This window comes from Cotesia typhae, unplaced genomic scaffold (genome assembly GCF_013202065.1).
Source record: "Cotesia typhae breed Kobodo isofemale line unplaced genomic scaffold, CoteBio_Ctyphae contig_5, whole genome shotgun sequence".
Classification (NCBI taxonomy): domain Eukaryota; kingdom Metazoa; phylum Arthropoda; class Insecta; order Hymenoptera; family Braconidae; genus Cotesia; species Cotesia typhae.
Genome location: NW_027423757.1, coordinates 8,357,179 through 8,369,783, shown reverse-complemented (window position 1 = coordinate 8,369,783; position 12,605 = coordinate 8,357,179). Strand labels below are relative to the sequence as shown.

The window sequence follows — 12,605 nt, the reverse complement described above, 5'->3', positions numbered from 1 at the left end:
ATAAAAACGAAATCTACTGGAATGCATGGAATTTGTATATTAATATAAATATATATTGTATATGTATACATATATTAATTTTTTTTTTTTTTTTTTTTTTAGTACACCTGATAAATCGTAGACATTCACGTGTTGTACAAAATCGAGTTTATCGTCACAATATACAGTACCGCAATCGATATGTTTCTGTCAAAGTAAATAATCTTACAATTCATTGATTAAGACAGCTGATAATTCTATATTGTTTTTTTTCCGCTTAATTAATTTTTTACTTTCAATTAACTATTTTATTATCAATTAATTATTAATATTAATTAATTGGATTGCTTTATTAATCAGTACGCAAAAACAGAGCGGATGCTTAATTACTCGAGAAAGATAAAATACGTGAATCTCTACGGTAGCGCCGTTTATTTAATTTGCCTATCTTTTATCTTTTATTTATTTTTTTTAATCCTATATTGTTTATTATATATTAATCTTTTTAATTAATAATTATTGCAATCAATTTTCATCACGAAAAATATTATTTGTTTTTTATGAAATATGCATCGCAATTTTAAAATGATTTACTTTGTATTGTGAGGTGTATGTATACATGTTTGAAAATGGAAAAAAAAAAAATACTTTATAATTATAATAATGAAAGTGAAAAATAACAATTGTTTGTTTAAAAACATTTATGATTAACAACATAAGTATATGATGTATTTTGTTTTTAAATTTAATGATCAATTGACCATTCTATACATGAGATAACAAAATTTGTTATCGAAACAACATTCCTCACATTCCCTCCAGTAATAATCAATCAACCGTGCGCAACATCCAAAAATTTAATTTGTGCAGATTTTAATCAATTATTCACTATACGTATTACAAGTAAGCAACTGTATTATTTGCAAATTTATATATAATATTAATTAAGAAATTAATCTTTTTTAATCGTATTTGTTTGACAAAAATCTAAGTTTTCAATAATAATAATAACAACAAAATATATCGCAATACTATTGGCGATAAATTTGTTTTACAATAAATGCAATCGAGATTTAAAAAATATTTAATTGTATTAAATACATATTATCTATCATTCGTTTGGATATTATTCCATTTTATTTATTTATTTTTTTTTTTAAGTTTACGATTTAATTAAGTAAAGTAATACTGGAATTATTAAAGATTTTTTTAATCTAGCTACTGAGTAATTATTAAGACAAAAATATCTAATTATAAATATGAATTTTTTTTTCTGGATACTTCTAAGCTAATTAAAATCTCGAATTGCACATTGAGGATATGATTGATGATGCAGAGAGCGCGTTGAATAAATCCAATTTATTCGTACAGATTAATTTAGCAAAAGGCGGAACTGGGGAATAAAATAAATTTTATGTATGCCGGAAATATTATAAATATTTATTTTCTTCTTAGTCAGCTTATTTGAGTAGCTGATGTGCTCGTTCGTTCGCCACTTGTATTCGGGTTTCATTAGATTCACCCTGTGAAGAAATAAAAAATTTTTTTTTAGTAAAAGAACAGTTAATAAATGTATCATAACGATAATAATTTTAATTAATAATTAATGTATTAAAATGATAACATTAATTTAAAAAATTACCTTTCGATTAATCCTATCAATTTGGCGATTCTGATTTTCGAGCTCACTTCCCATATCAATAGCCATATTTCTCAGATTACCAATCATTGTTGAAACTTGACCCATATTATCTTCCATTTCATTTTCACGTGCGTCGTTATTAATTTTTGCAATGTAGCCACCCTGAGGTCCAAGTCCGTTACGGTCATCCATTACCCGTTGTGGTTGATTATTGACAACTTTTCCATCATCATTGCCCTTCCACGTTCCTTCATCCTCCTTGAAACTTGCTCCCCTTAAAATATCCAATATTTCATCATATATATATATATGGAAATCACTTTCGTTTTATTATATTTTTTGCTGTCGTTTCATTATCCGTTGTATAAAAAAAAATAAAAGAAGGATAATCGATATTGTTCCATTTATATATAGATATAGATATATGTTTATATGTATATTAAAAAAAGTATTAGATAAAAGTATACTTGTTGCAAGGCAGCACGCAAATGCCACAACATTTTTCCATTCCCGTGAGATTCTTCTCTGCTTCTCGCATGTCTGCATTTATCTGATCCATCCCCTCCTCGATTCGGTCCAATTGCTCTGTTAATTGGCAAAAAAAGAATAAAACAAAAGTAAATAAATGATCCTTAATTTATAGGTTTTTAGTTTAAATTAATTGCCACTATTATTGAAGTATTAATGAAAATTCATGGCGTTTTTACACTACTTTATACTTTATACAAGTCTACATCCGATTGTTCAAATGATTTTGTTTAATTGAATTTTAAAACATAAAAAATGTTATTTTAGTTTATTAATTTAATCAAAAAAAAAAATTTTTAATTGTGATAAAACACAAAACAATTAATGATAAAAATACTAGCAAAAAATAAAAAATGATAATGTCATGATTGTTAATATATTAATATTACATGACTGAGTTATGACAAAAAACGTTGTAAAAAAAATGATTGATGATTGGGTTTTAATTTTTTAATACGTACAAAATATATATTTTTACGTTTAGTCATAAAAATTAGGACAGCATGTTAAATGAAAGCTGTTAAATATATTATTCCAATTTTATTTGGTGCTCATAGTTATTGTCAAGGATATATATATATATATATATATATATATATATATATATATATATATATATATATATATATATATATATATATATATATTAATTTACTTTCAAAACAAATGTATCGTTATTTAATGAATATAAATAAAAAATATTAGCATATATGTTAATTTGAATATTTTAATAATTGTTTTAACAAAAATTTTATTGTAATTAGAGTAACAGTTCGCTGTTATAAATGCGACTGTGTTACACTGTTTATTGGGCGGTTGGTTGGCGGACTAGATGATTGGTTATTAGTGGGCATTTGTTGTTATTACTTACTGCTCTTAATTAATCGATAAATAAATTAATTATTAATTACTAGTGTTTTTTAAATGTAAGTTGTTAGTTTAACATATATATTTTATCTACAATAATGTTGTTATAATAGGCATTATTAATAAACGTTTAAAGAATAGTCTCTTCGTCATAATTGTCTTAGTCATACAGTTTTATACATTATTATAAATAATAATAATTCCTGTATCAGATGGTCAGTGTGCGATGAAAATATTAAAATATTTCATTAAATAATACTGTATGGTGTTGTTTCATTTTACATTTAAGTAAATGCTGGTATATATAATAAATATAGATCGTTATTATATCTTGAAAGTTGTTGAATATAAAACTCGTGTCGATTGTAACTATAAAGTTTTGAATTTAATTTATAATTTATTGTTTAAGTTTAAGTTATGATCTAGTTAAATGGCTTACCGCCTTGTTCGTCCAGCATAACAAGAGATTTCATCCCGACCTCGTGGCTCTAAACAGGCAACCGTTCAATATAAAACAAATTTTATTAACAACATATTGTATTTATATGACGATAAACCGTTGCTGCCGCCCAATTACCGCCGCTGTCTTGCATGTCTCTCTTTCATCTATCTAAGAATTAATTACTATAAAAATAATGGCAATAATGATAAATAATAATAATAATAATAATAATAATAATAATAACAATAACAAACGGGCAAAAAGCACTTCCATTCAAATCCTTGATTGAAGAAGTGAACTGAAGAAGCTAAGCGTCGTTGATGTTCAGTATCTGATGGCGAGCGGGCGGACGGTCAGCTGCACGTATATTTTTTAAATAAAATAATATACATATATCTATATGCTCATTTTATCATTATCATATCAACATAACTAATCAAACGGTTCAATTAATCTTACATTACTAAATTTATCTTTACTTTGTTTCATCTTTAATTAATAAACGATCGATAAACATTATTATTTATTAATTTACGACAGATGATCAGCGCGAGGACGCTACGTGCGAATGCTAGTACGAAAAAAAAAAAAATATATATATATATATATATATATATATATATATATAACAGCAATGACAAAGCCATCGTGTATTTTATTGCGGTATATAAAATATTACTTTTTACAATTAAATTCAATAACAAGCGGCACGACGTCTTTTTTTTTCCCCGAATGTGCAATACATATGCGCATAATTAACACGGACATACATCAACTAATCTATTAATTAATTTATACCATACAACTATAAACTAACGCATTAGTGCCTAGAAGGATTGCTGAATATGGTATTTGTAGGTAAAGTTGGGAAAACTATATCTCTGTTGTTAAACTATACAAGTGTCTGCTCCTAAAACTTTTATTTCAAGTATTTTCTTATTTTATTTAAACTTTGGCTTATATACTTATTATTTATACGAGTTTATTGTATGTTTGTGTTGTTTTGTTCTTGTTAGACATAGTTTGAGTGTGCTACTCAAGTTTCACACCATTTATTTATGTGAAAATTTCGATCAATACGCTGCACTGATTTCATTCTATTCAATAGAACAGCGCGCGTAAATTTATCAAAATATTCAATAAATAACAGGTGTATAATTAAATTCTTGAGTTACATTTATCAAGTGTCTATTAATTAATAATTCAGTATCAGTCCATCGGTCTTTGAAGTAAATAGAGTCAAGTAAAATTTAATTATTAAAACGAGAGTTAAAAAAAAAAATCTTAATCGGTTGAGAAAGAGCTTACCGCCTTGATGATCTAACATCATCAGAGTATTTGCTCCAACGTCCTCGCTCTAAGACGCCAACGATGCAACCGGAACGAAACATCATTCAGTGTGAGATTATACTGCGAAATGAATGAAAAAAGAAACGCCCACCGTGCTGTATGCCCTGAGGGATATGTTTTGGCCAATAACCCGCCCAATAAATAGGCCAATGTAAGTAGTAAAGGACCCGAAATTGAGTTATATATCTCATAGGCACAAGTATTCATACCAGAAAATTTTTAAATAAATAAATAAAATAAATGAAAATAAAGTAAAAGGTTAATTGAATGATTAATTAATCTATACATAAAATTTATATCATTGCAGTGTATACATTGTGCACAGACACAATCTAAGCCCATCTATAAATATATTTAATAATGTATATATACAAATTTATAATAACTCATTCGTTTAATTGCGTCCCTCATGGCAGCAAGCACAGTGGTCAAATAATCAGCCATCAAGACAAATTATTAAGTTTCAATAAATATATAATAAGTAAAACACGAATAGTTATTACTTTGGTGCTAATTATATCACGTAAATAAAACATTTATCCATCACCGATTATGCATTCCCATAAATAGTTTTATAGTCAGACGAAATAGTTTATTTATTTATTAAAGTTTTTTTTTTTTTTAATTAGTATTATTAACATCAACACGATTTCGAAGACATCTAGTTAAGGACAACAATTATTTTATGCAATGACGATACGATTAAACCAATTATGTATGAGATAAAAGAAGACATAAAGCGCTTATTCCGGATCACATCGATTTATTAAAATAAAAAAAAATAAATATTTATAATAATAATAATTTATATATAAATTATTAACAGTAATAAGTAGTATAGTAATTATAGCAGTTATAGTAATATAATAGTATATAGTAGTGGTAGTAGTAGCAGTAGTAGTAGTAGTTATAGTAGTAGTGATTTAATAGTAAGTATGTAAGTCGTAGAATGATAATTAGAGGTATATATAGTGGATAGAGTATATATTTTTAGGAAACTAGTGATGCAAACAAGAGTAAGGAAGGGCACCTATTTAATTTATAGATACGTAGACAGGCAGGCATTATTCTGACAAGCACAATACAAGTAAGAAAAGCCCGTATATTGTATTTATCACGAGAATTTGCGACAAATTAAATTCTCGCGTGTGGTATTGCTTGTTAATATATTTTTGATAATGATTTAAGGTACCAGGGTGCTAGCACAGAGTTAAGACTACAATACTGCCATCATCTTTAACATTTAATGTTCCCGCTATTTTATTTATGAGTTTCCTCCGGAATTTCCCTCTTGTAATAATAATAAAAGAAAAATTTTGTATGAAAGAGTGAAAGAGAAATCAGAGGATAAAGTTTTGTGACTCAGTCAAGGTTTTTTTATCAGCAAGCATCCTGGCCCCATTTTATGATGCAAGACGACACTTTTGTTATATATAAATATGCATATAACAGTGAATAGAATATTGAAAAAAAAAAAAAAAAAAAAGATGGTACTTGTCGAAACTAAAAAAAAAAAAGATATGTATTTTTGAAAATAGTTTTTTTTTTTTTTTTTTTCCTAAATGAACCCGATATTTTGTTAAAAATATATAATATGTATATATTTAAGGTATACATAGCAACATTCAACTACAATACTACTTATATTACGAATTGCACGACTCGTGAATGAGTTTTATTAATATATAAAAAGCGAGACAGTTAAAAAAAAAAAGCTCGTTTTTGTAAGCTTTATTTATAGTGAGCATATAAATAATTGTCGACTGTATACATTATGTTAATGTTATAAAAAAGTGAGTATATATAGTTATCTGTTGATATAATGCCCGTGTATATATAATAGAAAAAAAGAAATAAAAGTATATATAATTAAAAGAATTGAGAGATACAGTGGCGATATTAGAAAATAGAGAGCACAGAGATGATTTATGTATTATTTATAATTAATTTGATTTGTTTGATCACTTAACAATAAATCTAAATCTATATTTAAGTTTATTATCTCGTTTATGTTTGTAATTTGAATTTATAATAATGTATATGCTGAGCATTTATCATGAAATTTATTTGCATAGGGTAATGTCGGGTTAACAATCTCTATCTATAGATTTATCTGTTAACTACGATAATAATAATAATAATAATAATAATAATAATAATAATAATAACCACAACAAATAATAAATTATAAATAGATAAGTAATTACTTGTATTCAGCCCGATTTATCCTATGCATCCATCAGAGAGCTGTGTGATACTTGTATTGTTGAATATATATATTAATATTTTATCGTTTAATTATCCTGTCTAATAGATCATCAATTTATATATATATATATATATATATATATATATATATATATATATATATATATATATATATATATATATATATTTTTTCTTGTCAATAATTATTTATAAATAAATAAATAAACAAATAAATATATATATTTTTATCAAGTTAGGGTGACAGTGGAACGTGGCGTTGATAGTGGTGTGGTGGTGGTGGTTGTGGTGGCAATAAGGATGGTTTAAGGAACTTGGAGGTCATGGTAAAACCAGTTTATATAGTCATAAAGGTTTAATGAAACTGTCACACAACAATACAAAAGCGCAATCAGTTTAAATCGTCTCTAAATAATATGTATGTTGTAAACTATGTTTTTACTACCCATTATTATTTTAATAAAACAAAAATAATAATAATATTAATGACCCTACTTCTCTTTACTTGTTTTTTAATAGTTACATTTTTTTTTATCATTATTATTATTATAAACTATTTTCTTTCTTAAAATTTAACCCACCAACCAACCTATGGACCAGGATGACAACAAGAGCATTTTTATTTTTTATTAAAAGAAACTAGAACGCGTTGATATGTATTTTTTTTTTTTTATATACCACATTCTTTCTTTATAATAAAATCTTACCTGACCGTTATGACAATAGCTTGAGTATACAATAATAGTAATAATAATAATAATATTTAAATAATTGTGAATGGATGTTTTGATAATGTTTATGTCGAAAAAAATGACATATTTTTTTTTAAATATTAAAAAATCTTGATTAAAACAAAATATGAAACAATCGGGGAACAATCATATTTATGATTACAATGTTATATTTAATAAAGCATTAAAATGTATGGTCTCATGACGTTTGTCGACTGAATAATACGGTAATTAAGCATTAATTAATTAATCAATTGATACATAAAAAAAAAATAATAATAATAATGGAATGTTATATATCAATCATATAAAAATCGATATTAACGTATACGAAATACATTATATATTATAAAAAAGTGTGAACGCGAAATTAATGACTTAGTAGTAGAGCAGTTAACTCACCTCCCTGGTCATCGAGAGCGACCAGAGTGCGGATGCCGGCCTCCTTGCTCTAATCGACAGACAGAGGCAGCACAACACACACAACCACCACGAGTGTTAAAGAGTCGGAGTATTAAATGGTTTAGTATAACAGTATATTTAGTATTAAGTATATATAGTATATATTGTACATGATACATGATAAATAAATGGATTTTTAATGTAATGGTAGTTTCTTTAATTAATTAATTTAATCAATCAATAGACGCAATGTCAATCCAATTAAAGTTCCATAGGAATTTTTTTTTTTTAGAAGAAATTTAAGTGATATTGATTAAAAGTATTTTTATTTATCATATATCATCGTTAAATTGAATATTATTTAATTTACTTAAATTTTTTATTTATCGTTTTATTGCTTAGTTATATTATTGCATGTATTTATATGTTATTAATAGTAATATGGTTAGCGAGTAGATATGAAAAATCAGATGAATGTAAAATGATTGGAAAAAAGTAGTATAGAATATAGACACTGCAGGAGTTTTTAGTAGAGAGGCAGTAAGGGGGTATAATGTAAGTTTAAAAGTATTTAAAAACGGTGTATGGAATTTGCAAAAGATGTTGCTTAGAGGTTTTTTTTTTTTTTTATTTTAAGTGAATTATTATTCCATGCACATTACCCACATTTAATATTTTAAAGTGAATATATTAAATTCTTTTACACATAATTAATTTTTTAAGGTTGTGACTCGTAATTAGTTGATAATTCTAAAGTTCAATATATATTAAATATATAGATGAAAATTTATTATTCCATGTAATACAAGAGCAGCCATATACATTTATGTATAGATTACAGTGTCGGCGATGTGCAAGCTCTCGGGCAGCCAGACAGGCAAAGTTAATAGACAAATTATATATGTATAGAGACAAATCGTAGTATAGGTATACAGACAGACAAACAGACAGAAAATAGACAGACATATTACACATACGAATTACATGGACCACGTATTTGACACGCGCAAAGACAGTAATATAAAGCAAGCTGACAGAGACTGACAGACAGATAATACAAAATATTAACAACATTCATAGGACGGGCAAACGATAATAATAATAATAATAATAATCATAATAATATATTTATTTTTAATAAATATATATGTATATTAATTGACAACATTCAAACTATTTCGTTAATATTCGCGATGCATCAGGAAGTAAGCATTTTACAATCAAGAATTTGCTGTGCAGCGTAGTCGATACTTAAACTATATAGACAGTAAGTACATATATATATATATATATATATATATATATATATATATATATATATATATATATATATATATATATATATATATATATATATATATATATATATATATATATATGTTAATATATAGATATATATATATGTACAACAAAAAGTAATATTCACGGATTAGCTCAAACTTTTTTTATTATACATATTTATTTTATTTTATTATTTTTTTTTTTCCGTTTTATTAAAGGCAAATAAAAAAGTGGTTAGTGCAAGGATACAACGAAATTTTTTTATAACTTTTTTTTATCATCATAACCATTGGAATGAATGTCATAGCAAGATAACTATTAAATTATATAATAAAACGCTCGGTAGCTTGACCAAAAAAATAAAATAATTTTTCAGCTACGTGCGTTGTTTTATTTACCTCGACTACTAGTTAAGTGCATGGGGCTTGAAAATTCACATATTTAAATTAAACGGGAGTCACAAGGATAACTGGGTCATCAAGAGAAAAAAAAATAATAAATAAATAAATAAATAGACCAAAAAGTAATTAGTGCAATTAGTACACAGATTTCCATCCTTGCTGCCTCAACGTCGTTGCAATGGTTTAGAAGTCGAGAATCGACTTTGAAGAAAAAATGCAATAATACCTTTTTTATTATTACCAATAACATTACTATTAACATTATATCTTGATGAATATATATGTACAGAAGTCGATTACGATCGAGGGAACGTAGAGTAATTTTATTAATATAACCAACGCAATGACAGACCGTTACAAGGGGAGAGAGAGAAAATAAAGAATATATATGGATAAGAGATTAAAGAGGGTAGAAGTAGTCACGCAAACGATTTTAACAGATATGGATAACCACTTACCTCCTCGCATAGCGCTAACATACGCCTAGTACTCTCCAAGGACTGTAACATAAAAAAATCATTATTTAGAAACAGATCTCTCTCTAATTTCTGTCATTGATTAATCTAGACATTAGTAAATTTATTAAGTCATTCTTATAAATGTATATGTAATATAATGATTAATAGTTATTTGAAAGGAAAAAGTTAATTGACTTGTTTGAAAACGATCGTGATGATTTAATGACTTACTTCATCAGTTGTCTGATCAGCCTTTAACTGTAATTCCTGGAGTTCGGTACGAGGTGGACCAGCTCCTTCTGCTGGTCCAGCTGCATCTGCTGTTGGAGCTGGCATTGTTTCCTAGTTTTCTTCCTGCCTGAGTTTTACCAAAGGACTTCTAGTTTTCTCCGATTGTCAGTTCACTGTTTCTGGAGCCAATAGCTCTGGGTTGAATATTGTCCTTGAGAAACTGAAAACATCAAGATACTTTTGTCAATGTCATATGTGATATATTTATATATATATATATTGAGTATACATATATATATGTAAAATTTCAAATTATTGCACAATTGAGATGAATTTTAAAAAAATATCTACGCGTAAATATTTCTCTTGTAAAATCACGACAGTGAGTTAATGAACGATTTTGAACAAAACAACAAATTCAAATTCAATCAGTGAGAATAAAAAAAAATTTTACCAATAGTTTAACGGGATGAAAAAAATGTCAATGTCACCACGACTCGATACGATTGAACATCAGACAGGGACTGGTCTGGTTTTTCCCGTCGACCGCCAACAGTAAAATCAATATAAGCGAGCATGGGTCATTACGTTGCTGCGCCGCGGAAGATATCATGCGCAGCTACCACCTAATAATTCTCGTTAAACGATCTACTTATATATCTATATATTAATATAAATAACTGACATTTTCAAGGCTGACAACTGCAGGAGTAGTAGGATTTGTTTTGATTCACCAATCACAACATATATACACCATCATTAGCTTGCATTTTCCGTATCAATGCAACAATTGATCTATCATTTATTAATAACTTACGTAGTATGTAGATATAAAAATAAATGGTCTGACAGGTCCGAAAAAATTTTTTAAGTTTTTCCTATCAATACATTGTCTATACATCTAAAAGTATATTATATCATTAATCGATTTTTACGGTGACACCAAACCTCGTGACGACAATTGTTATGTCAGGTTCTTTTTATAGAATTGAGTAATTAATAATCACCAACCTCGTTACTGCTGTCTTTACTCCTTAGGCAGTGTCCTAAATATATAGATGAAGTATTTTTTCAATTTATTTTTCGTTTAATTTTTTATGTAGTTTGCACAGCGGTAAGTATATACAGTTATACGGTTAACTATATTACTAACTACTTACTAAATGCTATAATTACTTGTTAAGTATATATAATTACTTTGAACTTACCTCTGATATATGTAATTGATGACTGGATCCTCCGAGAAAAGTTGGTTTGAATAATTTTGTTGTTCTTTCACTCGATATGTTAAAATGTCAAATATTAAGCAACAGAATAAACTCTTCGTTCTCGTCAGAAGAGCGTTCACGTGATGTGGGCGAGATATAAGCTGCTGATCAAACAATAAGTTTTATCCCGCTCTGATGATAAAGTAAATTTTACCGAGTGTCTGTAAGAACGGAACAGAAAGTATTTGTGGCCGGTAAGAAAGGTTGAAAATTATTGCAACTTACCTAGGCAGTTGGCGTTGTTTTGTTGTTACTAAAAATTTCAAATCGAAGAATAAATAAGTTTTTAGACTCGTACAACTAATTATTTATAATTGATAAATATAAATGAGTGAATCCAGCAGACAGATAATTTTTTAGAATTTTTAAATTAATTTGAACTTAATGGTTGTAAAAAAAATCTAAAAATTCATATTTATTATTGTTAAATTTGAGTTATTGCGCGCTAGAGAATTAGTGACGTCATATTCCATTCACACTGCCCAAAAATTCAGGAACAAACACAACGGTCGGTGCTTTGAGTTATTGGTTGATATTTTTGGTTTTATTGTTGTTGTAATGTCTAATTTTTTTTGTTTTAATTAAGTTTTTTTTTTATTAATTCAATAATATAAGTTGTTATAAATTATTTAGAAAATTTTAATTAACAACATAACTACGATATCAGTTAGTTTGTTTGAATAGAAAATAGTTGATGATGTTCGATACGTTCATCAGTTTTGGAGTTGTTCCGAATTCTTAAACACCATCGTCGTTTAATTATTTCGAATAAGTAGGGGCATACTATCTGACTATCAAT

At 26.8% G+C, this 12,605-nt stretch overlaps 1 protein-coding gene across 5 annotated transcripts; it reads right to left on the bottom strand.

Annotated features, from left to right (window-relative positions):
* Positions 1-74: 74 nt before the first annotated feature.
* Positions 75-11,901, bottom strand: Snap25 (Synaptosomal-associated protein 25kDa). Of its 5 annotated transcripts, none has more exons than XM_074248654.1 (7): positions 11,747-11,901; positions 10,539-10,758; positions 10,308-10,349; positions 8,168-8,216; positions 2,089-2,206; positions 1,622-1,895; positions 75-1,502 (listed from the first exon to the last, which is right to left on the bottom strand). In XM_074248654.1, the coding sequence occupies exons 2-7, from the start codon at positions 10,641-10,643 to the stop codon at positions 1,440-1,442; spliced, it is 651 nt and encodes a 216-aa protein (XP_074104755.1). In that variant the 5' UTR covers positions 10,644-10,758; positions 11,747-11,901; the 3' UTR covers positions 75-1,439. The 5 variants fall into 5 exon arrangements, with proteins under 5 accessions (XP_074104755.1, XP_074104752.1, XP_074104756.1 ...); XM_074248651.1 differs by lacking the exon at positions 8,168-8,216 and adding an exon at positions 4,767-4,815; XM_074248655.1 differs by lacking the exon at positions 8,168-8,216 and adding an exon at positions 3,456-3,504.
* Positions 11,902-12,605: the final 704 nt, after the last annotated feature.